At 41.2% G+C, this 27,616-nt stretch overlaps 1 protein-coding gene across 1 annotated transcript in view; it reads left to right on the top strand.

Annotated features, from left to right (window-relative positions):
* Tmc2 (transmembrane channel like 2) overlaps window positions 1-27,616 on the top strand; it is a 70,949-nt gene that overhangs the window by 20,683 nt on the left and 22,650 nt on the right. Inside the window, exons 5-15 of the mRNA XM_046432994.2 lie at window positions 2,956-3,037; window positions 3,394-3,500; window positions 5,798-5,896; window positions 7,811-7,953; window positions 10,059-10,206; window positions 12,010-12,198; window positions 18,667-18,846; window positions 20,601-20,750; window positions 21,547-21,675; window positions 24,859-24,926; window positions 25,709-25,948. Coding sequence (XP_046288950.1) covers window positions 2,956-3,037; window positions 3,394-3,500; window positions 5,798-5,896; window positions 7,811-7,953; window positions 10,059-10,206; window positions 12,010-12,198; window positions 18,667-18,846; window positions 20,601-20,750; window positions 21,547-21,675; window positions 24,859-24,926; window positions 25,709-25,948 — 1,535 coding nt within the window. The remainder of the gene's footprint in view (window positions 1-2,955; window positions 3,038-3,393; window positions 3,501-5,797; window positions 5,897-7,810; window positions 7,954-10,058; window positions 10,207-12,009; window positions 12,199-18,666; window positions 18,847-20,600; window positions 20,751-21,546; window positions 21,676-24,858; window positions 24,927-25,708; window positions 25,949-27,616) is intronic.

The raw sequence follows: 27,616 nt of genomic DNA, 5'->3' as shown, positions 1-27,616 counted from the left end.
GCAGTCTTAGGAATTCTCAGGCATATTCTTAACACCATGGAATCCATTTTCCTCTGTGTCAGTTACTGTTCTTACTATGTCAAATATTTCTTTTCATTTCATTATAGAACCTTTAGCTTCCTGTAGTCATTCTATACCTCATATTCTTTTTTTTTTTTTTTTTGAGGTGGGGTACCAGGGATTGGACTTAGGGGCACTGGACCACTGAGCCTCATCCCCAGCCCTTTTTTTGTATTTTATTTAGAGACAGGGTCTCACTGAGTTGCTTAGTTCCTCTCTGTTTCTGAGGCTGGCTTTGCACTCGAGATCCTCCTGCCTAAGCCTCCCAAGCCACTGGGATTACAAGCATGCGCCATATTCTTTTTAAAATCTTAAATTGCTCTCTTTTAGAAGACGGATTTTTTGCATTCTACTGAGAATGACAAACTGCTTCCTAGAACTTATTTATATATCCTAAGGAATGTTTTCCACAAATTTCAAAGAATAGGTGTCTCTTTTTCCTTATTCAGCAGTACTGTTTCTCAGGCCTCACTGGTTGCTTTCATTTTAGTCACTAGATCCCAATTTCATCCACAGACAGGATGTGTCACTTGCCTGGATCTTGTTTGATCCCTACTTGAAGCCATTTTCTTATCAATAGCTGGGGAGCCAGATGACATGACAATGACCCAGTCCCACAGCCAGCAGCTCCCACAGTGCTGAGGAAGGGGCTGGGGATCCTCTGCCCACACCCAGCCTGGTTTTCTGACTCTGCAAACTAATGAAAGTGTCCACAGCCTCCACCAGGTGGTTGCCAAGGTACCCGCCAGTAGCCTGGGCCTCACTTGGCCACATTAATTACCTCTCCCCGTCTCCAGCCTTGCGAGCCTGCGTTTTATGCTGATTTTATCAGCACTCTGACAGGAGATCCATCTCTCGGAAGAAGACTCACATTAATAAAGCTTGTGAGACTGATATATAAAACCAGATGCTGGATTATTAATTTAAAAGGAGAAATTACTGATGCAAGAACTGGAAAACTCAAAGTCCACTTTGACAGTCCCTTCTATTTTGGATAGTCAAGCTAGTTGTATGGGAAGCTAAACCTTCATTCTGATTTCAGACTATTAACTTAATGAAGGTCACCGCCAGAGAAACCAAAATATACACAGCCCCAGTGACTAGCAGCTGCTCTCCTTATCAACAGAGCTACATAGGAAGCCAAATGAATCAAAGATTATTTGTCAGCACAGAATCTGAAGTAGGCAGAGTGCATGAAGCCATGGGGCCAGAGCAGCTAGCATCTAGCATTTATTCTTCCCCAGATCTGTGCCAGTCTGGTCAATCACACCTCTGCGTATGGGTCCCTCTTCTCTTTTGCATCTCTGACCATTTCTCTCTTCAGACAGGTGGTTTTCTTCTTTCCATAATAATCATTCCATCAGAATATTGTCAAAACCATATTTAGAAAATCGGATCTGGAAGCTTGCCTGATTCCTTTGCATAAACCTTTCATCCTTTGGTGACTTTGCAAAGTAACATCTCATTTCCTTCATGGACTAGTTTTTAGGAGAATTTTTAATAATAGAAACTAATAGCATCTGTTTTCTAGTACCTCTTTCTTAGCCTGCTATTTTCTATGAGTCTTTTTTATGTTTCTAAATGGCTTTATTTCTAGAGGTTGAGGTTGGTGGGGAGAAAACCCTTTGAATCAACAAAATAGCATCTACCCATCAGACAGACATCTTCTCTAGTTTCCAGTTGATACAAACTCTGGGTGTTGAGCTGGAATCAAACCCATATTTGTGGGCTGGGGATGTGGCTCAAGCGGTAGCACGCTCGCCTGGCATGCGTGCAGCCCGGGTTCGATCCTCAGCACCACATACAAACAAAGATGTTGTGTCCGCCAAGAACTAAAAAATAAATATTAAAAAATTCTCTCTCTCTCTCTCTCTCTCTCTCTCTCTTTAAAAAAAAAAAAAACCCATATTTGTGTTAGTCACCTTTACATCACTGTAACAAAATACCTGAGATAACTTATAAAGAGAAAAAAAATGGGCCCACAGTTTTGGAAGTTTCAGTCCACGAGTGGTTAGCCTCATTGCTTTGGGCCTGTAGTGAGGCAGCACATTATGTCAAGATCACATGGCAGATCAAATCTGCTCACCTCATTGCTGGCAAAAGAAGGGAGAAAGAAGAAAGGGGCTAGGGTACCACTATCACCACCAATAACCAGAAGACCTCCCTCTAGGTCCTACGTTTTAAATATTCCAAAACCTCCCAATAATGCCACTCTGGGGAAGGAGCCTTCAGCGCATAGGTCTTGGGGACATTCCAGATACAAATTACATCACTATTGGAGGGAGGTCTTGGGGACATTCCAGATACAAATTACATCACTATTGGAGGGAGGAAAATACTTCCTAACTCCTTTCAGAAATTCAGGATCATTTTTTTCCCAAAGAAGAATGGGCAGCCATGTGTTGAGAATTTTTTTTTCCAATCCCACCAGTCTCCTAGTTTAACAATTCCTATTAGATTTAGATCCTTGGCTGTCTGCCAAAGGTGACTATGAAAATTGTGAGGTTTCTTTTCCCCTTGAATTTCTATTTGAAGATAGAAAATATTGCATAAAAGATGACTAACCCAATTTGGTTGTGCTCATAAGTTGTACTCAAAATTTCTAAGTTCTTATTTAAACTGTCCAACCCTGAGATATTATCAGCACTGTAGACAAATGCTACGTATTAATGGTCCCCTAACTTCTCTTTCACTCCGCACCTGACTTTGGGAAAGCAAATGTGGTTTAAATATTCACCTCTGGTAGCCTGAGCTCAGGGATGCAGAAGTGAGGATTCCAAGATGGCAACCTCACCCACATGTCAACCTCACATTGTCATGGCAACATCAAAATGTCTCTCAATGTGCCCCAATGTGCTCTAGGACAACATTTAATATTTATCTATTCCATTTCAGAAATGGATCAAGTTTAAGAGAGACTTTGATAATTTCAAGACTCAGTGTATTCCCTGGGAAATGAAGATCAAGGATATTGAAAGTGAGTATTTTGGAATCACTGTTTTTCAGTTGAAGAGTCTTCCCAGAGTTTGGATTGTGTTCTTAAACTTCTGATTAGATTGTTTCACAGATTCTGTTGTATTTTAAAAAGGATGGGTTTTGGACTAGTAGGACCAAGATTTAAGTTCAGCTTCTTCACTTTTCACTTGCAAGTGCTTGGGCAGCTCAGTTAACCTCCTGGAGACTCAGGTTATTTATCTGGAAAAAGGAAATGGAGACCAAGATGTTTGTTCCATAGACTGATGTGAAAATTGAGTCTATCACACACACAAAATACTCAGTAGTGTCAATTTCCTTCGTCTGCACCCTTAAATCCACCATCTTTTCTCCCTCTAGGTCACTTTGGTTCTTCAGTGGCTTCGTATTTCATCTTTCTCCGATGGATGTACGGAGTTAACCTTGTCCTTTTTGGCTTAATATTTGGTCTAGTCATAATCCCAGAGGTAAGCAAACAAACAACAAAAATTTCTGTATCTTTGTATAGTGTTGAGGCTTTATTTTACCCAAATACTCTGTTTGAAGAAGAGTCAGTCATTCATTTTTAAATTCTATATTCTCATTAATTGCCCAGATAGTTCAGAACAAAGAATGGAACTAAAATACTTGTGGTTTTGAATCAAGAAATGGATACTACATATTTTTTACCTTTGACCCTAAGATCAGTATAGAATTATTATCTCAGTGATTTTTTTTCCTTTTACCTAAAAAAATAGAGAGATAGGCAAAGCTAAACAATAAGTGAGTAAAATGTGAGGAAAAACAAAGAAATGGTTATCATAAGATGAACTACATCTTGGCTGCACCTTGGGGTAGAAGAAGGATATGCTTCTGGAGACTCTTACCCAGGGTATTATAAAGTCCTGGTGATTTTCTGTTTGTTAAGCTATTTTTTCACTTTTGTGAATGCCCAATAGTTAATTTTCTTTTTATTACAATCAACTGTACATATGTACTATATATGCTACTTTTTATGCAACTTATTTCCAAATAAGAAAATAAATTAAAAATGAAAAGAAACAGAAGAATATTACATGAAATGATGAGCCTATAAATTAACAAAACAAAGTAGTGAAATATTAAAAGTGGCACAAATCTGAAGTAGGAAGAGTGGATGAAGCTTGTGCTACAAACATCAAGAGTGACATGGTGTATCCCTGCCCTCATTACTTTTCAATATTATTTTGAAATTTCTCCCTCATTCAGTGAGCCTGGAAAATTGAGAATCTGATGCATTTTGTACTAAAAAAAAACTCTATTATTTTATTTTTGAGGTCATCTGATCGCAGACCCTTAAAACTTTAGGTACTCAATCAAAAACTACTAGAAATTAATAAAGAGTATATTGACATGTCTGAAGTAAATTTAAATAGAAAAACATCTTCAGGAATTTTCATACTTCTAACATGCAGTTTAAAATAGAATTCAACATTTTGACACTTGCAACAGCAATAAATCTATAAAATAACTAGTGAAAATGTATCAAATAAGAAGATTCCTATGAGGAACACTATCAAGTATTACTGGACAAAACTCAGATAACAAATGAAAGGATACATTCTTAGAAGGATACAACTTGATATCATAAAAGAGTCAATCCATCTTTTTTTTTTTTTCGTCCTAGGGATTGAACTCAGAGGCACTCAGCCACAACCACATCCCCAGTCCTTTTTATATTTTTTTTAGAGACAGGGTCTTGCTAAGTTGCTTAGAACCTTGCTAAATTGCTGAGGCTGGGTTTGAACTCACGATCCTCCTGCCTCAGCCTCCCAAGCTCCTGGGATTACAGGTGTGGAGCACTGCACCCAGCCAAAAGTCCATCCATTTTAAATCAATATGTAAATGTAATTTCATTCTGATTTTTAAAAAAAATACTTAAAGATGTGAATAAGGCATATGGATAAGAATACTAAGAAATATGTACACACAAAGAACTAGAAGTACTCCACAACAGGGAATTCATAAAGTAAGTTTTTGGTACATGCACAACATTAGATTTTTTTTTTCAATTTTTTAGTTATAGATGGACACAATATCTTTATTTTGTTTATTTATTTTTAAGTGGTGCTGAGGAACGAACCCAGTGCTTCACATGTATGAGGCAAGTGCTCTGCCATTGGGCCACATCCCCAGCCCAACATTACCCCAAATTCACTTTATTTGGGGAAATAGCTTATGACAGAGGGAATTGATCATAAAAGAATATTAAGCTCAATAACCAAGCTAAAATGTATAGAGAACTCAGAAATAATTAAAAGGAAATATGTGATTATCTAGCATATTGAATAGAGTTGGTAGAAGGTGATGCATAATATTTAAAATGTTCTTCTATACTTTCCCACTTTTTCTATGAGTGTGTGTTAGTTTTAAAATCAGGAAAGTACAGCACCAGGTGAGATGGCACACACCTGTAATCCCAGCAGCTTGGGAGGCAAAGGTAGGAGGATTGTGAGTTCAAAGCCAGCCTCAGCAAAAGCGAGGCCTTAAGCAACTTAATGAGACCCGGTTTCTAAATAAAAAATAAGAAAAGGGCTGGGGATGCGGCTCAGTGGTTAAGCGCTCCTGGGTTCTGTCCCTGGTACCAAAAACAAAAACTTTTAAGTCAGGAAAGTGATTGATGTTATTTAAAGATTGGTGCTTTTTAATGAGTGTCTCCTGCTCTGAGGGAAGTTTTATCCAGCTACACTGTCTCGTGTGTTCGTATTTTCTCCATTTACACCATGTCACTCTGTCCCTACGTCAGGTGCTGATGGGCATGCCCTATGGAAGTATTCCCAGAAAGACTGTGCCTCGGGCTGAGGAAGAGAAAGCCATGGACTTTTCTGTCCTTTGGGATTTTGAGGTACTGTTGCCAACATGCACTCCCGTTTTGTGATTGTAAGGTGAAAGATCCCAGGAATGGTGTAAAATATTGCATTTAATTATTGAAAAGTCTGCATGTTCATCAAATAGGAAGCCAGCATCAGGCAAAATGCTTTTCTCATCCTTCTTATGTCTGCTTTGACTACTGCCTTCATTTTCCTAGGTCTGCCACTGAAACAGTCTCCCTCTCCCCCTTGCACAGTGTGGCTCCTAAATCTCCATTTCCTCTGCACCAGAGTGAACTTTCTAAACTGCAGATCTGACCTCAGATATTCATTTCCAAGATGGAATTAAATCACTGTTCCTCACAGGGTTTACAAGGGAACTGTTCACAACCTGGCTGTTCCCTAGCTGGTCCTGGGTTTGTCTAATACTTCCCACCTCAGTGCCCCACCACTACCAAGTTTCAAGGAAGTCCCTGAACGCATGCCACACCATGCTCTGGCTTATGGTCCTCTGGCTCATGATCTTCTACCTGAAACACTCTTCCCGCCTTTTTTTCTTTTGGTACCAGGGATTGAACTCAAGGGTACTTGACCAGTGAGCCTCATCCCCAGCCCTATTTTGTGTTTTATTTAGAGACAGGGTCTCACTGAGTTGCTTAGTGCCTTGCTGTTGCTGAGGCTGGCTTTGAACTCACGATCCTCCTGCTTCAACTTCCTGAGTCATTGGGTTTATAGGCATGTGCCACCACACCCGGCTCTCCCTGCCTTTTTGAGTCCCCACCTTTCCATGCCTTAGCCTGCAGCTCCAAGGGGTGGGTTCCGAAGGCTGGCCACGGCCATGCTGACACCCACAGCAGGTCATTGCTGCTGCCATCCTTTACTCTCAAAATCAGGTTGAATCCCTTCAGAAATGTGTGAAAGTGAGTTGGAGTAATTTTCCAAGTGATTTGGAACAAGGATACCCAACTATACTGCTACTGGGGATTTCCCTTATTCTTTATGTCATCAAGGATCCCAGTTGAGATATTCTATCTGCCAAAAACAAACTGAATATATTCCACAAAGATTGCTTGCTTTATATTTAGCAAAGACATAAAAAGGGGCTAAAAATCTGAGTTTATATTATAGCTAAATCATTACAACCCCAAATTGTACTATTACACCAACAGCCCCAAGTCAAAACTCCCAAGTCAAAAATAAAACAAAACAACATTTGAAATTCAGTTCATCTGTGGGCTTTAGGGTGTGTAATTTTCTTTAGAAGCTGTTAAATATTGAGAAAGCTCACAAACGCCCATCTACTTTTAGAGCATTAAGACTCCAGGGAGGCTGGGGGCGGTGGCAAATGCCTGTGATTCCAGCAGCTCAGGAGGCAGAGGCAGGAGGATCACAAGTTCAAAGCCAGCCTCAGCAACTTAGTAAGGCCCTAACCAACTTAGTGAGACTCTACCTCAAAATTTAAAATAATGATAATAAAAAGGGCTGGGAATATGGCTACGTGGTTAAGCACCCTTGGGTTCAATCCCCGGTACCAAAAACCAAAACCAAACTAACCAAACAAACAAACCAAAAAAAACCCAAAACCCCAGGAATAGGGAAAAATAACCCTGAGCTGTGCATGCCTGTGGGTGCAGGGGTGGGCTACACACTTATGCATGCCCCTTGTCCCTGATTGATCCTGAATGTGGACAGTGCTCTCCTCTCCTTGTCTCTATTCACTCTGTGTTATGGGGAGAAAAAGGGAATGAAGAAGGGAAAGAGGAGAACACCTGGGTGGACCCTGGAGCCACAGTGGGGAGGTGGAAGGAAGAACAAGAGCTTCCAGAACTCTTCTTTAACCCTTCGACCCCAGTGAAAACTGAGACCGAAGTCCCTGGTAGAATGGAAGTATCTGACAGCCGTCTTCTCTGAGCTTGCAAACCCACAGCATCGGCCTTGCTGTCCCGCAGGGTTACATCAAGTATTCTGCTCTCTTCTACGGCTACTATAACAACCAGAGGACCATTGGGTGGCTGAGGTACAGGCTGCCCATGGCTTACTTTATGGTGGGGATCAGCGTGTTTGGCTACAGCCTGATGATTGTCATTAGATCGTAAGTATGATCGTCTCAGTGACAGATTTTTACTTCTCTTCACACAAAAACTCACTCCCTGAGTCTCTTTATGCCTACTCACTTTCTTACGGAGAAAACAAGGAAACATGTACACAAAGCATAGGCAAATTATAACATGTGGTATAAAAGACATAAACCAGGTAATATGGGGAGTTCTGGGATATGGGATAGAAACTCCTTTAGATAAGGCATAGAACCGCCAGCCATGCTGAGAGTCTGAGGTGCAAAATTTTAGACAAAGGAAATGGCACTTGAAAATGCCCAGAGGCAACAAATAATCTAGCATGTTCCGAGATTGCCAAAAGATCAGTATGGCTTGAGAGGAAGCGTGTCATCTGGTAAGGTAATGCCTGAGGTTTGCAAGGCTTGTTTCTGCTTTCCTCCAGAATTTAGCTTCTTCAGAAAAACTGAATATGTAAAGATATAACCAATAAACCAATACTCAATAAACATATGCAGTTGTGATTCACCATGGCAATCTATCTGGCCCCAGCTCTACCTCTCTGTGGTCAGAAATGGCTTTTTTTTTTTTTCCTTTGGTACAGGAGATTAAACTCAGGGGCACTCAACCACTGAGCCACATCCCCAGCCCTATTTTGTATTCTATTTAGAGGCAGGGTCTCGCTGAGTAGCTTAGCACCTTACTTTTTCTTTTTTTTTTTTTTTTTAATTTACTTTTTAGTTCTTGGCGGACACATCCTTGTTTGTATGTGGTGCTGAGGATCGAACCCGGGCCGCACGCATGCCAGGCGAGCGCGCCACCACTTGAGCCACATCCCCAGCCCCAGCACCTTACTTTTTCTAAGGCTGGCTCGAAACTTGCCATCCTCCTGCCTCTGGGATTATGGGTGTGTGCCACCATGCCTGGCAAGAGGTGGCTTTTTAATATGTCTGTGCCTCTTAATTCATTTTCTCTGAGGAAAACATTTGCCCCGTCCTGTGAATTGCTTTCTTAGTAGTTGGGGAACCCATTAGCCATGCTGGGGGTGTGGGGTGCGAGGCACAGTCTCCTACACAGACCCAACCACCAGGGCCCACATCCCCCTCAGCAGAGCCACAAGGGGTGGTTCTCCCAGGAGAATGTGGAGCTGTGTCTGAAAGACAGTTGTAGAGTACTGCAGAGCCTGGTGAGAACTCCTGAGGGTCATGGGGGAGCCTGGCTTGGCTTCCTATTGCATCATCTCAGGGGAAAGTGCTGCTGCTCATAGGCCCTGCCCAGCACTTGACAGTGACCACTGCATGACATGTGGCCACCCGCATCTATCAAACAAAAGGGACAAAACAAGGAGACAAACTCAGTTTTATTCTTAGCTTTCATGCTATAACTTTTTGACCGTTTCTATCCCAGAAAAGTATAGAGATATGGAATGTCTCTGTGATGAACCCAAGAGTTAACTCCTGTGGCAGGTCAAATCCCAAAAGCCAACACGTGAGATAGAATTAGGAAGAAGCACAAAGCCCCCCTACTATCCAGTCGAGCCCCTGCTTGGAATTCTGTGATTCCCACAGGGCTGAACTCCAGGGAGCACAGAGAGGCTGAAAAAGGGCTGAACCATGTGGGCCACAAGGAAGGTCTAAGCTACTTTCAGCCAAGCTTGTTTAAGAAAAAAATGTATTACCTGATAGCCATACCAACTTCCTCAGGGGTCACTGGGTTTCATAACAGGCAAAAAGGTATATGCTCTATCGGAGAAAATAGATGATTTACAGAGTGTGTTTCTCTTTGAGGATAAAGTCCCTATAAAGGGCACTTTTTTCTTAGATTGCATTTGCAGGCAAGTCAAGCCAGAGGAAATCAAGTGCAAGGGTAGAATACATAGTCAGATGTCCTACGTCTTGCATGCTGCCTGTTACCCAATTGACACAATATGTGCTTATAGGGGATTCTGAATTTGAGGAGGAGAAGGCGCCCTGGCTTTCATTAAAGCTGCCTGGGTTCAAGCCCCTGCCTAGCTTGTTTCCTCTTTGGGTGTCTGTTACCTGTTTGTTTGCTACCTGTGTCAAGAATGACTCAGGCCAAGGTCCCCTTGGGGTAACAGAGCAGAAACAGGGCAGGCATAAGAACAGTGATGTGCACCCCACAGGATGGCCACCAATACCCAGGGGAGCACAATCGACGGGGAGAGTGACAATTTCACATTCAGCTTCAAGATGTTCACCAGCTGGGACTACCTGATTGGGAATTCAGAAACAGCTGATAACAAATATGCCTCCATCACCACCAGCTTCAAGGTAATTACCCCAGGGCAGTTACTACTTCCCAGATACCTCCAGGTCCTTCAGTATTAAAAGACTTGTCCCATCTAGGACATTGGAAATAAGATCCTACAAATAATCCATGGCAAGAGCTGTACCTGAAGCATAAGCCCAGCTTGTAGGATGGCTGGGGCAGGTACCCACCACCCATTTCTCACACGGTAGAAAATCCTGGATGCTGGAATCTGGTACTGCCTATTTCCATGGGAAACTGCTTTCTGCTGGAGAAAATGGAAGTACTCTTTGGGGCAACACTTGTCAACATTTTCTGCTTGCTATAGTCACCTAAGGACTACCTCCTACCTCCAAGATTCTGATGCAATTAGCCTGGGAGGGGGTCCTGGCATTCATTTTGTTTTGTTTTGCTGCTACCAAGGGTTGAACCCAGGAGTACTTAACCACTGAGCCACATCCCAGCCCTCCCCACAATCCACCCACCCCCCAGTTCCTGTTTTACTTTAAAACAGGTTCTCACTAAGTTGCACAGGGCCTTGCCAAGTTGCTGAGGCTGGCTTTGAACACGTGATCCTCCTGCCTCAGCCTCCCAAGCCACTGGGATTACAGTCATGCGCCACTGTGCGTGGGCCTGGCATTCATTTAAAAAAAAAAAATCTCTGCAAGTGATTAGAACACCCAGGAGGAGTTGAGAACTCTGGTATAAGGATGTGGGAATCAAGAAATCAACCCTATGTTTCTTACAGTCCACACAAAATGACCACACTGTTTGTTCACAGAACAGATTTGGGGTGGGCTACAGAATGATGGTTCATATAAAGTGACCAACCAGACACTGATAATTGGTAGGAAGTCTCCTCTCAAGGAGGCTTTGGTGTCTGGGAGAAACTCATTTTTCCTTCTAGGTTTACCACTTACTAGTTGTGTCTTCATAGAGAGTTACTGTTACATGACACAAGGTTAGTAAACAAATATCAATTATATTTTTTATATACTAACAGAGGACAATTAGAAAATATTTGGTGTGGAGGTTACCAGGGACTGAACTCAGGGGCACTTAACCAATGAGACACATCCCCAGCCGTTTTTATTTATTTATTTATTTATTTATTTATTTATTTATTTATTTTGAGACAGGGTCATGCTAAGTTGCTTAGGGCCTCACTGAGTTGCTGAGGCTGGCTTTGACTTGCAATCCTCCTGCCTCCAGCCTCCCGAGTCACTGAGAGTACGGGCATGCACCATCATGCCCCACTAGAAAATATTTTAAAAATTCTATTTGCAATAGTATCCAAAACTTAAAATATCTAGGAATAAATTTACCCCAACACACAATATACAAGACCAATAGACCAAAAAGGTACAAAACTATTGAAGAAATTAAGAAACCCTAAAAAATGGAGAAATATACCATATTCATGGATAAAAACTGATGTGGAAAACTATGACCTGGGAGCCATATCCAATCTACTGTATACTTTTGAAAAATTTTTTCTTTTGTTGAGACATATCCATGCCTATTTATTTGTACATCGTCTGTGGTTGCTTTCATGCTATAATGGCATAAATGAGAAGCTGCCTAGTAGCCTAGTAGTTGCCTCAGCCTCCCCAGCTACCAGGATTACAGGCATATGCACCACACCTGGCTAAAAATATGTTTTCATAAAGAAAATAACTAATTCTACTTAGGACACAGGGGATTACATCATTCCCCCTGTATTATTTATATTTATTTATGGAAATACAAAAATTGGTTTTCTCGGGGACTCAACAACCTTGGTTCCTGGCCTGACTTTATTCATATCTCATTTTCATACAACTAAGGAATCTATAGTGGATGAACAAGAGAGTAACAAAGAAGAAAATATCCATTTGACAAGATTTCTTCGTGTCCTGGCCAACTTCCTCATCATCTGCTGTTTGTGTGGAAGTGGGTACCTCATTTACTTTGTGGTGAAACGATCCCAGGAATTCTCCAAAATGCAGAATGTCAGCTGGTATGAAAGGAATGAGGTAAGAAGGACATTACAATAATGAAGTGAATATTGAAGGCAAATACTTGAATCACTGGTTCCTGCATTCTTCAGCAGAATTACTAGAAGTCTGGATTATAGAACTTGTTTTAAGAAGTGGAATTAGATCACTTTCCAGAAGTAGCATGGACATCTTAAGCAAAGAATCACCTGCTTTTAGGCTTTGGGGGCTGAAACCTCTGTAACTAGATAAAGGTGGATTCTAATTATCGTGTCAATCAACTGGATAGACAGTTGTACTAACACCAATTATGAAAAAGGTGATCCTTTGCTCACTGCTCTACAGTGCTACACTTCATAAATCAAATGTCTATTAACATATGAATGTGATTGTGGGCTCTTTTCTATACTGAGAACATACTGACATACTATACTGAGTTTATAGTTTGCCTTGATATCTAAGGCAAATGAGTAGAGTGAGTTCTATAATCTAGTAAAATTAATGGAATTTAAAGAATAAAAATAAAATCCTCTGGGTGTATAGACAAAGGGAGGAAGTAGAGTGAGTTCTCTCATGGAGAGTCACAATAAAAGACATTAAGGTTTTATTGGGTTTATATGGAATTCATAAATCTCTTTTGAGAATTTGACATCTGTAGTAGTTTGAAAAAGCTACAGTGTCTTCCTACCCCTGTACGCATAGTCCTTCACAATGTTAAACCTTAATTATCTCCTTAAAAGACCTGTCTCCAAACATTATCACACTGGGGGTTAGAGCTTCAACATATGAACTGGGGGAGTGGAGACAGTTCAGGCCAGAGAGGCTGAAGAGACAAGGTTTCTGCACTGGGACTTATCAAGAGCCAGGGGGAAGGGAGAACCTTGTAGGCTACACACCAAACTGATCTGCATCTCCCTGGTAACCCTTTATTATTACAATGTTCTTAAATAGATCCTCAGGAAACATTCATGCAGACAGCATTTCCTGAGTTCTGCACATTCATAATTGTCTGAGCTCTTTATACTTAAAAGCCAATTTTGTTGGATATGAAATTCATGGATCACATTTTCTTGAATGTCTTAAATGTGTAACTCCATATTCTTATGGCAAAAAGCACTTCTGTAGAAAAAGAACTCTGATAATATTCTAATTTTCTTTCCTTTATATTACCTCCTCCCCGTGTCTATACACCCAGAGGATTTTATTTTTATTCTTTAAAGTCCATTAATTTTACTAGATTATATCTTTGTGTTATTTATTCTGAATTGATAGAGTTTTCTTTTCAAATTAAAAAATAGGTGAGATCACTGTTTGACCCAGCTATCCCATTCTTTGATAGAACTAAAATCACCATACTATATTGATACTTATCAATATAGTATGTCTATAGCAGCACAATTCCATAGCCAAGTTATGGAACCAACCTAGGTGTCCATCAACAGATGAATGGATAAAGGCAATATGTATATATACACATGAAGTTGTACTCAGCCATAAATGAGGATGAAATTTTGTCATTTGCTGGTAAATGGATGGAACCGAAGAGAATCATATTAAGTGAAATAAGAAAGCAAGGGTCAAATGTTTTCTCTCATATGCAGAAGCTAGAGAGAAAAACAGGAATAAAAAGAGAATCTCATGAAAATAGAAGAAAGACCAATAGAATACAAGGAGGAAATCAAGAGGGAGGGAGGTATGCTATTGATGAATGTTACTGATCAAATTATGTACATGTATGAATATGTCACAATAAACCTCACTATTATATATAATTACGATGCACCAGTAAAAACCATAAAAATTTTAAGTGATCATATATTGTTTTCAGTTTAAAGAACAAGTAATTGAAGTATGGTTTTTAAAATTTGTTCTGTTCTCTTGTTTGGATTTTCTTCGAGAACTCCTTTTATGCTTATTTGGGATCTTCTTTGTCTATCTCCAGTGTATATCATTTTCTCTCAAATTCTTTTAAACTCTTTATTTTTTTAATTTTTAAATTTCTCCTTATTTTAATGTTTTGTCTCCATGTCATTATTATCATATGTATTTATTGTGATTTTTAATTATATTCTTCACTTTTAACATGACCTTTCCCTTCATTTCTAATTCTTTGTTAATTCTGACATTCCACTTTTGTTTTTTTCTGATTTTTATTTATGTTATTATTTCATGACCTGTATCTCTTCTTAACATTTTTCAGCTTGTTTTTAAATGCTAGAGTATAATTTAAACTGCTTTGAACAAATAACTTTTTGGTATGCTTTCATGCCTAATGGTGTGTTATCTTCTCTTTTTTTCTTACCACTTTGCATGGCCTTTGACCTCAAAATATTTTTCTTCTGTTTGTTTTTATATTAAATCAGTTTCCCTGAGCAATTAGTGAGACATGGTTCAGGATACCTTTTCTAGCTTAACAGAGTTTCCACTCCCATTGTTTGTGTGGATTTGGTGGCTTGCTCTCTGAGAATTCCGGACTTTATCCCCTTTCTCACCTTTATTTTTTTCTTTTTGTCTCTGCCCTCCCTTTTCTTTCTCCCTATTTTCCTCCTGTCCGTTGAATTTCAGTTCCATACCCAGAAGACTCTCCTTAATGTTGGGCCCTGTCCTGCAAGGGAGTTTGGTCAATTGCAAGAGTTCAAGTGGCCTTTTTCCAAATTAACCAAAGTTGACCTTGCCCTCATCCCTCATTGGATCGAGCTGGGTTCCTCATGGCTCAGCTGCTGTTCTCAGATTTTTCCACCCTGGTTTCATGGAGTGCCTATTGGCTCTTCTAACATCCTCCCATCCCAACCTATTGGCCGCCCCTTTGCTTCTCCTGGCTTCCTCTCATGCCGACACCAGCATTCCATCAGATTCTGTGGCTATTAGCTGTTCGTTCACACCTACTTGTGCCTCAGGATTCATGGCAACACTCTGTCACCTACTTTCGTTGCTTCTGGGTTTTTGATTATTAGCTGCTTTGTCCTCTTTCACATAGGAATTCAGGGAGATTAAAAAAGTCATGTTGTGGCTATCATTATTTTCCCATAACTCCAATATATATATGTATAATATGAATATATATATATTGGAGTTATATATATATTATTATATATATGATATTATATATATTATTTATATATATTATATTATAATATTATATATATTATTTATATATATAATATGAATATATATATATATATATATATATATATATATATATATATATATATATATAAACTGTCATTGACTGTCAGGAAAAATGTCCTAAATGGCTTTCTCTGACTTACCTCCCCAGCCACCCTGCGGTCACCTCCCTTCACTAAGCAGCAACTGCACTGGTGTTCCTTTTGTTCTACCCAAACACCTCTTCCTCACACTCTCATCTCACTTGAATAATTTCAGGTTTGAGCTTATGTTATGCATTGTATACTTTATGTACCTGCTCTTTGGAACATTTTTTATTTTTGTAATAATTAACTAGTCACATAATTATTTACATCTGCCTCAAGCCCTTTTGGGATAGTGTGACTTTTTTATCCTTTGTTGTATATTCAGATTAAGCAATGTGATTCCGGCATAGTACATGCTCAGTAAACGAGAGACAGAAGAAGGACAAAGGAGAAAACTTTTGATAGAATACCCACAATGGGCCTGACACTATACGTATATCATTTTATTTTTTTCCTTATGGCATATTGACAGGATAGCTATCATTATTTCTAGTTTTTGCATGAAATATCTGAGGCTCGGAAAGGTTAAGACACACAGCCTGTTAATAGAGGAATCAAGATTTGGACCCAGAGTCTGTCGGACCCCCAAGTCTTTCTATGGTAGCTCATTCCTGAGTGTATAAACTTACTTCAAATCCACCATGGATTATGTAAGCAGATATCCATCTGAGCATTCCTGACAGTGGTTTGGGGGTTGCAAGCTAGTGTCTGACCAGAAAGGATTTAGGAGATGGGAAAGGCAAGAACTCTGGAGGCTCCTCTGTAGGAAGAGAGAGAGAGCTAAGGATCAGAATCAGAGGGAGGGGGTAATATCCCTTCTATGAAGCTGTCACTGGATCACTTAGCTATGACAAAGTCTGCCTTGAAGGGAATTGCAGTTTCCTTAGGAAGGAGGCCTGACAAGAATAAACCAAAGCACAAAGAACAGCGGGCAGGATTGATGTGATCCAATGAGATAGCTTGCGTGACACATGTGTCCTAGGTGGAAATATCCACGAGAGCAGAAGAGGTGGGGGTGGATCTTGTTTAAAGGCAGGAATTTGGCTGAGCATTAGGGGACCATGTACAGAGGGCAGTGGTGCAGTGAGGGCTCTCCAGGGGAGAAGAATTGCGGGAGCAGGTATGAGGTGTGGAGGGGATGAGAAGCCAAGCCACGGGTCAGTGCGAACACGGAGGGGAAGAGTGAGGAACATCCCAGAAGAGTTGACCAACCTGCAGTTTAGTCAACCATTCTTGGATGAACTGTTCCCACTATGTAAAGAGTTTTAGTTGCAAAAAGAATGTCCCACTGTGCTCAGATCTAGTTATACTAGTCAGGATCCTCCCTAAATTAGAGCCAAAAATTGAGTATTTACCAGCCTCTGGGGTGGCAGATTTACATACATCATCTCATGATTCTCACAAGAACTGCCATCATCATTTTATTCATGAAGAAACAAGGTAAATTTTGTAACTTTTGCTAAGTTATGAAGCCAACAAATAATAAACAACTGGGGCTGGAAACCAGAAGGCTAACTCCAAATGCCACATTAACCGTACTCTTGGCCTCCACCATCAGTTCTCTTATGTGAGCTGAGTTTCCTGTCTTTGATGCTCTTGAGATGAGGGCCCCATGGTGATGCCTGCCCAACCCCCAACCTGTGCAGAACATCAGGCACCACCCAGCAGAACTCATTTGCTCCTTCATGAAGCAAGTATCCTCTGGTGTGATGATCTCAGTTCCTTTGCATAGACACCCAAAAGTGAGCTGCTCGACTCATGACAGCCAGGAAGCAGAGAGAGAGAGGGAGAGAGGGGGAGAGAGAGAAAGAGAGACAGAGAGAGAGAGACAATGAAAAGAAGGGATGGGGAAAAAGAAATACCCTTAATTGTTATTTTAGTCAGTTTATTTTTTTCTGCTGCTTTGACTAAAAGACCTGACAAGAACAATTTTAGGGGAGGAAAAGTTTATTTAGAGGCTCACGGTTTCATAGGTCTCAATCCATAGAAGGCCGGCTCCATTCCTCCGGGCTCAAGGTGAGCAGAACATCATGGCAGAAGGGTGTGGCAGAGGGAAGCGGCTCACATGATGATCAGGAGATACAAAATGTATACCCCAAAGGCACGACCCCCTCAGTGCCCACCTCCTCCAGCCACATCCCACCTGCCTTCAGTCACCACTCAGTTAATCCCATCTGGGAATTAATTCACTGATTGAGTTAAGGCTATCATAACCCAATCATTTGTCTTCTAAACATTCTTGCACTGTCTCACACACAAGCTTTTGGGGACACTTCACATCCAAACCATAACAATGCACATATAGTGGGGTTCATGGGAGTATTTCAACACATGCGTATGGCATGCACTGGTCCAACCCAGCCCACCTTTATCAGTCCTCCCAACCCCTCCCCTTCCCAAATGCTAGTAATCACTAGTCTACATTTAGGTTGGTGTTTTTTAGTTTCCACATATGACAGAAAACATTAGTACTTATCTTTCTGGGTCCGGTTTATTTCACTTAATGTTTTTCAGTTCCATTTATTTTCCTGTAAATAACAGAATTTCATTCTTCTTCAGGCTGAGAGGATATTTGTGTGTGTGTGTGTGTGTGTGTGTGTGTGTGTGTGTGTGTGACATTTTCTTTATCCATTCATCCATTGATGGGCATCTAGGGTGATTCCATATTTTAGCTATTATGAAGTGTTACAGTAAATGCTGGGTATGCAGGCATCTCTTGGGTGTGCTGATTTCATTTGTTTGGATATATACCCAAAAGTGGGATTACTGGATCATATGGTAGATCTACTTTTAGTTTGGGAGGAAACTTATATATTGTTTCCATAATGACTGTATTCATTTACATTCTCACCAACAATTTATGAGTGTCTTTCTTTCCACATTCTCACCAGCATTTTTTTTAAATAACAGCCATTCTAAATGGGGTGAGAGGATATCTCATTGCAGTTTTGATTTGAAATTTGCCTGATGGCTAATAATATTAGTTTAGTTTTGATTAACTTGTATTAATTGTACCTCTTAGTGGGGTTCAGTGGGATATTTTCTCTTCAAGAAATCTTGTTTGTTATTGATAAACAGTGACAATCATTACAGCAACCAACTAAGGGTCAGTTATGATGTGCAGGCATATGCTGACGGCTCAGGGTCATATAGAAATTCATAGATACACCAGGGGATCCCCAGGTGCAGGGGGGGGACAGCAGGGAGATGAGAAGGCCATGGAGGTGCAAGTATGGTGGCCAAGAAAGTCATGTTGATGACACTGTAACCCAGACTCACTCTCCCGATTTCTCAGGTAGAGATTGTAATGTCCTTGCTTGGGATGTTTTGTCCCCCTCTGTTTGAAACCATTGCTGCCCTGGAGAATTACCACCCACGCATTGGACTGAAGTGGCAGCTGGGACGCATCTTTGCCCTCTTCCTGGGAAACCTCTACACATTTCTCTTGGCCCTGATGGATGACGTCCACCTCAAGGTAAACGAACTCCCCCAATATCAGGAATCCACCACATTTCCTTTTTTAATACAATAATTTCAAGATGCATAATTTATATTAGTTAAATGTTGGAAGTTTAAAAACAGAAAATGAAGAAAAATGTCTACCCAGTCTGTGACTCAAGGACTGTGATTATTAACATTTTACTACTGTCATTTGCATAATACCTTTAGTGTTTTATCTGTATCCTTTCCCATGTTGCTTTATAGCTTCCATAGTGATCCATAGCCAAGTCACTGTCCGTTGCGATGATATGGCATGGTTAACTGAACCGCTCATCAATGCTTACCAGTGTGTGAGGCCCTGGGGCACGGCAGAGAGCAAGAAGCAGTCCTGTTCTAAGTGCATTCATGCTCTGGGCCAGGAGACAGCTCATCCATTACAGCACACTAGGGGATGTACTTCAAAGCCAGAGAAGCATGTCAGTGCACACAGAGGAGGGCTCCATCCAGCCATCTGTACATTCATCCTTTTTTAAAAAATATTTTTAGTTGTAGAGGGACACAATACCTTTATTTTGTTTAATTAGTTTTATATGGTGATGGGGATTGAACCCAGGGCCTCACACATGTAAGCACTCTACCACTGAGCTACAACCCCAGCCCACATTCATTCTTTTATTTTTTTTTAGATGTAGTTGGACACAATATCTTTATTTTTATTTGTTTATTTTTATGTGATGCTGAGGATCAAATCCAAGGTCTCATGCATGCGAGGCAAGCTCTCTGCCACTGAGCTACAATCCCAGCTCCCATTCTTTTTTTTTTTTTCTTTGAGAATAATTTACTCACGATTTATTCTGGGCATATGAGGTAATAGTGACAGAGAAATGGACAATAAAAACAGGGCTTCCCTCAGAAAGTACAGTCTTGTAATAATAACAGATGAAGGGACAGAACAGAGTGATATAAGCTGTGGAAAACTTTCTCTGGGTCCCAAGGAGCATCTCCATCAGACAAATCATAGCAAACATTGGGTAAAACAGAGGAGGAGCCAGTGCCAACAGGAAACTGCAGGACGGCTAAACAATGAGTGGAGAGAAAGAAGTAAAAAAATTAGAGTGGGAGCCAAGAGGGCCACATGGTAAATGGCACCCCTTTTACCCTTCTTCCACCTGAGGCTAATGGTAAACTGCTGGAAGGTTCTAAGCATGGTAATGACCGGCTCTGGCCCTTATCTGTCCCTCTACCCTCATCTCTGGCTTCCTTTCCAACCCAGGAGACTGCTCCTCCCTCCTGAACCTCATTTTGTCTCCACGGGCACAATGCTCTCTTGTCTCTCTCTTCACCCTTCTCCCATGTTTAACTAGTTGACTGAATTAGTCCCTGATGACACTGTCTCTAGGAAGTCTTCTGTGTCTCGCCATTTTCATCTGTCATTTACTAGACTGTAAACTTTCAGAGGGAAGACCTATCTGTCTTGGTCATTCCTGTCATCACTATCTTATATGCCAAGAATAGACCTTGAATAAATCATTCTCAAAAAAGAATGAATGGATGGATGAATAGATGGATGGATAGATGGATGCAAACTTAGAGGAGAAGACCTGAGGACTTCAGCCAATTGCTCCCTTTCCTGGGTAGATTGCAGGGCTGGGGAGAGAATTTTTGCAAAGGCCCTCAGGGATTTGTTGGCAGGGTTGTGGCATCTGCTGGCTTTATGTGTGATTCCTGCAGAAACAGTTGGACCATCCCTGGCTCCTTCCAGTCCCATATCTCCATCTTCTGTTCTAGCTTTCTAATGAAGAGACAATAAAGAACATCACTCACTGGACTCTGTTTAACTACTACAACTCCTCGGGTTGGAATGACAGTGTCCCCCGGCCACCCCTGCACCCTGCAGATGTGCCCCGGGGTTCTTGCTGGGAGACAGCTGTGGGCATTGTGAGTAGTTATGCTCTCTGAAAAGGTGACTATTCTCAGTTCTTTGTTCCTTTCTTGATGTTTCAATTGAGGAAAAACCCTGAAAACACATCCACTGTCCATCCAGCAGGAGTTCCTTAATCACTTGGAGGGTAGACCTCTGCACCCCAAGAACTCCAAACCTATTTGCTATCTTAAACATTGTGTTGGGGTGGATCCTTTCAATTTTTCCAAAAAAAAAAAATAAAAAAGTTAGTAAATGACATATACCCAACAAAAGTAGAGAAAGCTTAGTTCTGTTGCTTTTGGTTCCTCTTCATTTTGTTTTCTCCAAAAACCAAGAAAAAAAATTAATAGGAAATGGAAAAAAAAAATTCATCTCCTGTTCCTGGTGATTGATGGTCATGTTCAGTCCTAGTGGGGAACAGCTGGCATCTCAGAGCAGATGGGGGAAACAAGTCAGGAGCCTTCAGGTTTTACTGATGATAATTATGGCGCACGAGGTATTGTCCATGTACCAGGCAATATGCACACAGTCAGCAAGCCTCCCTGCAAGAGTGATATCATGATCAAGTTCAAGGGGTTTCAAGATTATTCCAAAGTCATACAACTGGTCATTTATAGAGCTGGGACTAAAATTAAGCAATCTCCAGAGCATGAGGTCCTTTCTCTGCACCACCTCTCTACCAGGAAGAATCAGAAGACCACAGAGGTGGATTCTGATGGGTAGGGGTGAGTATGTATGGCTACGGTTGATTGGGAGGGGAGGGCAAGGTCAAACCCTGACCACTCCCTTTTTCTGTGTTCCTTCTTGCAGGAATTCATGAGGCTGACAGTGTCCGACATGCTGGTAACATACATCACCATCCTGCTGGGGGACTTCCTACGGGCTTGTTTTGTCCGGTTTATGAATTACTGCTGGTGCTGGGATCTGGAGGCTGGATTTGTAGGTTACTATTTTATAGACACTCCACATAAAGTTGCTTCAATCATCGTCCTCTTTGGCACTTACAGCCAGATATATTCTTGTGCATTTCATTTCTTTCTTTGCTTAATGCAAGTGTCTGCTCTGTGAAGTGGTGTAGTATTTGATCTTTTTTTAAATTATTTTTTTGTAGTTGTGGATAGATAGAACACCTATATTTTGTCTATTTTTATGTAGTACTGAGGATCGAACCCAGCACTTCACGCAGGCTAGGCAAGTGCCCTGCCGCTGAGCTACAGCCCCAGCCCCTGTATCTCTCTCTCTCTCTCTCTCTCTCTCTCTCTCTCTCTCTCTCTCTCTCTCTCTCTCTCGTAATTTCTTTTTAGTTGTAGTTGGATACAATACCTTTATTTTACTTATTTATTTTTCTGGTGCTGAGGATCAAACCCAGCACCTCGCACATGCTAGGCAAGCATTCTATGAGCCACAACCCCAGCCCCACAATCTGTATCTCTTTTAAGGGTCCTTTTTGCCTTCATAGAAGCAACTCTGCTCTTTCCCAATGTGATCTTATCCAGGAAATGGAGGCATTCTGCCTTGGGAAAAGGTGGGCCTTACACTTTAGTGCTGAGCAAATGATTGGTTAAGAAATACCTGCACCGTGGGTTTTTCATACCGGCATGTGAGGATGGTTATGACACCACTAGACAATAAATTTTCAGCTTCATTATAAAAACAAATGGGGGGTGGGGAGGGAGGGAGGAAGGGAGGGAGGGAGGGAGGGAGGGAGGGAGGAAAGAAATGCCCACAGAGCGTCAACTCTTAGGAAGACTGAAATCCCTAGGATGGATATGAATGTTTTACAAAATCCTAGAACACACCAAAAACTCAATAACCATCTGGATTATGCTTTGAGAAACCTCTTGTGACTCATTCCTTCCACCTAGGATTCTCTTCTTCCCCACTTACCTAGCAAACTGCTCATTCTAAACATGTGCCGTTTCCTCTCCACAGTGACCTTCTCTGACCTGGCAGAACCTCTGGCCTGCTCATTTTTCCTGTGCATGTCTCTTCTACACCTCATTAGCCCACCCATTACTCACTGGTGTTGGGAGCGGGGCTCTCCCTTAATTGAGCTCTGTGAGAGTCTCCATATCCTGATTACCTATGTAACCTTCATCCTGGTTTGCAGCAGGGTGCCTAGCAGGGGTAAGGGTGCAGATTTCTATCATATTTTTAAAAATATTTACTTTTTAGGTGTAGATGGACACAACCCAATGCCTTTATTTTTATGTGGTGCTGAGGATCGAACTTGGGTCCCTCCCGTGCTAGGCAAGCGCTCTACCGCTGAGCCATAATCCCAGCCCATCTATCATATTTTTTTTTATTTTAGTCCACTGCTGGTTTAATTTATTTATCATTGTTTTTGGTACCAGGAATTGAACCACTGAGCCACATCCCTAGTCCTTTTAAAAATTTTTTATTTTGAGACAGGTTCTCTCCAAGTTGTTTAGAGCCTCAGCTATTTGCTGAGGCTGGATTTGAACTTGTGATCCTCCTGCCTCAGCCTCCTGAGCTACTGGGATTACAAGTGTGCACCATGGCGCCTGGCTTTCCCACCAGTTTTTTTGTTTGTTTGTTTTAAATTTTTTATTTATTTTATTTTTTATGTTAATGATGGGTTTGTTGAGAGGTTAGTTTCATTGTTTCTTTTTTTAGTTTATTTTAATTCATTATATATTCCCCACCAGTTTTAAACAAGCTTATTTCCTTACCCCCTCAGTGGTAAGGAAAATTTCATAATCTTGTCTGAGAACAGGATGAAAAGACTTCATCCTCCAAGAAGATGATCTCTTTGATAGGAAGATAAAATATTGCCCAGATGTCTTCATATTAATTTAAAAATTCAAGAAGACCCAAAGTTATACTCAAGTTTCTTCAAAAAATAAACATGTGGGAATATCTAGGAAAAATTTTTGGAATGCAGAATAAAAGTAACTGGACCTACCATTATATTAAAACATAGTATGAAGCTATAATAACTAAAACTGGGTATCAGGGAATAGACTTACTTATTGATGAAACAGAATAGAAAGTCCAGAAAAATATACTCTCTGTGGGGCTTTTGTTGAGGTTAAGAGAGTCTTTCAAATCAGTGGGATAAAGAAGGATTATATAAAATTGAACTAGGGGTGGGCAGAGGACTATATCTCTTACTCATTTTACCTAGATAAAATAATTGAAGTGAATAAAAGTTTTAAACATCAAAAAAATGAAGTTGTAGATTTCTAAAAGAAAGCATATATTCACTTATAATCTTGGGGGTACAGAAGATTTTCCGAAGCAGGGCACAAAGCCCAGTAGATAAGTTTAAAAATATTTTAAAATATTGAAATTTAAATTCTGAAGATTTAACCCTAAGGTATTTGGGTTATGAATCTTTCCTCTTCTGATCCATGTTTTCCTGAACTTTCTTATCTCTTTTCTAACTTCTCATTCTTTCTTTTCTTATTCTTGTCCTTTTAATTTTCGTTTCTGGAAGACAAATTGGGACATGGGTAAAAGTATGCTTCCTGAGGACTCCTGGCTCCTAAGTGCTCAATAACTTCTGAGTCTTCCAAATACTAGAAAAATCACCAAAATTGTGGAAATCAGTCAACCTGAAAACCTCAGTTAGTCCAAGCTTTTTGTTCCTACAAACTTCTTTCAGCCTGAAAGAAAATGAGGAGAAAGGAGAGTTAGAAGAACATTTTTTTCTTTTTCTTTTTTTTTTTTTTGTTTTTGATTGTTTTAAAGCCGTCTTTTTTATTTGAATCCTCAATTAATTATTTGTATCTCATTACTGTAACATTTACATTTGATTATAACATCAAGGTAAATTTCTGGTTAAAGCTTTGATAAAATGTTCTTTTAGGGGCTAAAATACTTCCAAGAACACAGTGTCAGCCTAAACGGCAGAAACTATCATATTTTTAATTGAAAAAAAAATGTTTCAGCTTAGAGAAACTTCAAAACTTTTTTTTTTTAAAGTTTGAAACATGTTAATGAAACAGAGTCCTAAAACTAAGCTTCTTCTCCTGTTACCAAAGCTGGTTCTGTGAGATGGAGTGACTTTGGTTTCATCAGTTGGCTGATAATAGCATCTGGCTGATACCATCTAACATGTTTCTCTCTCTCTCTCTCTCTCTCTCTCTCTCTCTCTAGCCCTCATATGCTGAGTTTGATATTAGTGGAAATGTACTGGGTTTGATCTTCAACCAAGGAATGATCTGGTAAGTTATTCATTTCATCTGAGGATCACCTAATTTGGGAAGCCAAAAAAAAAAAAAAAAACCCACTAGAATCCCAGGCTTTGTCACACAGCTAACTTGGGGGAAGGTGGACAAGTCATCTTAGCTCTCTGAGCTTCCTTCTTTCACATGAAAAATAGAGGGCAGGACGGGATGAGAACCAGGATGGTTTCTGGCTCATCCAAGTGCTACCATGAAAGCAAAGATGGAGAGAAAGAGGAGAGAGGGAGAGAGAAGAAAGTACTGGGTAGAAGAAAGGAGAAAGGAAAGAGGAAAGGAAGGAGGAGAAAAAGGGAAGGGAGAAGGAAGGATAGGAGGGAAGAGGTAAATGAAATAAAGAACTTTCCTCTGGAAAGAAAGTGAGAGGAGGCTACGTAACTTCAGCCAAAGGCTTTCTGCGGTGCTAAGGGCACCTGCAAACCATTGTCCTACCGCAATGCCGTTAATGGAGACCTTGGTGACAGGATGCTTGGTGGAGAGGCCTGATAAGATCTGATCTGATCCAGTTCTGATCAGAGCCCAAGCCAGCAATGCTCAGAGTGTCTTCCCTTTCCTGTGGACAGGGTGGCTATGGCTTGGTGATAAATGCCCTCATTAAATGGGAAGCCCCTGCCACTGGGACCACCATACTGGATGGGACAGTTGTAACCTGCAGGGAAACGGCTTGGTCTCATGCCCCTAACCCTTCCATCCCATTTCCTCTATCAGCTTTTCGACCTTTCCTGCTACCAGGCCAACCAGGTGTCTGGTTTTTGCCCTTCCAGGATGGGCTCCTTCTATGCACCGGGACTGGTGGGCATTAATGTCCTGCGGCTGCTGACCTCCATGTACTTCCAGTGCTGGGCAGTGATGAGCAGCAATGTCCCCCATGAACGTGTGTTCAAAGCCTCCCGATCCAACAACTTCTACATGGGCCTGCTGCTGCTGGTGCTCTTCCTCAGCCTCCTGCCCGTGGCCTACACCATCATGTCCCTCCCACCCTCCTTTGACTGCGGCCCATTCAGGTGCACAGTCTTTGTTGCATGGGAGCGGCTCCCCTCCCCAGGCAGGGTCTGGCTCAGCATTCAGGTTCTGGTTTCAGGTCCACTTGCAAAAGGCCATGGAGCTTTGGGCAAATCATCAGGGCTTTTCCCTAGAGTTTTCCATAAAGATAGACATGTTTTATGTCTGTGCTATCCAATATGGTAGCCACCAGCCACCCATGATTGTTGAGTGCTTGAAATGAGAAACTGGGAAACCGAATTTCTAATTTTATTTCATAGTAATTAATTTTAATTTAAATAAACACACGTGGCTAATGACTACCATACTGGATGGGACCATGGCAACCTTTTAACACTGAATAATCTACCACCTGGGATTACTCTACCATAAGAAAAGTAATGGGGCATATTCAGAAGATGAAATGACTGTAAATGTGTAAGTGCCATCCAGATGTGAAGCAGTGGCAGTTGATCTTGATTGAGACTCTTGACTGGGGCCCCCCCCCCAGTCTGAAGAGCACTGGCCAGCACTGTGGGTTCGGGTATGAGTCAAACTAGTTTAGGAGACTGAATATTGTGTTAAAAGATCAATAGTTGTAGAAGGAGGTAGATAGAGAAATAGTGTGCATCTACTGCTGTCTTTCCAACTGTGTGACCCTCTGAAAACAAAGGGCTCTGCCTACTCTGTAAAAAGGAGCTCTGGGATTAAAGCAGTTTGGAACACTCTGCCCCTTCTGTCTGCCACCTTCTCACTTAAAAATGCTCAATGTGCACTCCTCAGGAATTATGCCATATGATAACATAGTAGCTATTGCTCCCACTTAATGAACAGTCACCCCAAGCTGAAAGCAGGGTGATACAGGTGAGTGGGGCCCTGCACTACACTGATGCAACCCTGACAGAAAGTATCTCCTCAAATTGTGCATCCTGGGACCTCACACACCTCACTCCGGTGTCAGCCCTGACTACCAACTTATAAAAAAACACACGTTGAGAAAGGCCAATCTGGGACTTCTCTGTTTATAAGGGACTCACTTAGATAAGGGCCTATGGTTGGGGGAGCCCAGAAAAGGTGTTTGCAGGAATGTTCTAGCAGAGCATGATCTGGTCAAACAGGGGTTCACAAGAAGGAAGGGGTGTCAGTCTAGAACAGAAGGCACATACTGAACTAGAGAAGGCTGTGATGCCAGGCTGAAGGAAGAACCACCTGGAGAAACCTCAGTTGACCTCTTCCTGAACAAGAGTAGGAGGGCTGGGCCTGGACACGAACACCAGGGATTCACAGGCTGCCCACCTGTGCCCAAGAGGGATACCAGTGAGTAGTCCTGTGCTATCCCTGTCCCACCCCACCTGGGCCCCTTTTGCCTCATCTGCTGCCTTGAGAAGCTCTGACAGCCTATATCCTGATCACAGGGGAAGTGACCTGAAAATGGCACTCGAAGGAAACATGACCACCATCTTCTTCCTCTCGCTCTTTCAATCAAAACCCACCAATGGCTGGAACAGTCTTCTTGAAGATATTTTCATAACCATCTTTTATTTGCTCTAGGTCTTGACTCAAAGGTCATGTTCTCAATGAGCCCTTTCCTGGAGCTCCTAACTAAAATGTCTCATAAACACACACACACACGTACACACACACACAAACATATTGCTTTGGCTAATTTTAGCTCTTGTTGCCCTGTAACA

The sequence above is a fragment of the Marmota monax genome, unplaced genomic scaffold, assembly GCF_021218885.2.
Source record: "Marmota monax isolate L192 unplaced genomic scaffold, Marmota_monax_Labrador192_F-V1.1 WCK01_AAM20220418_F8-fsc00014, whole genome shotgun sequence".
Classification (NCBI taxonomy): Eukaryota; Metazoa; Chordata; class Mammalia; order Rodentia; family Sciuridae; genus Marmota; species Marmota monax.
This window is presented reverse-complemented; position numbering and strand designations above follow the sequence as displayed.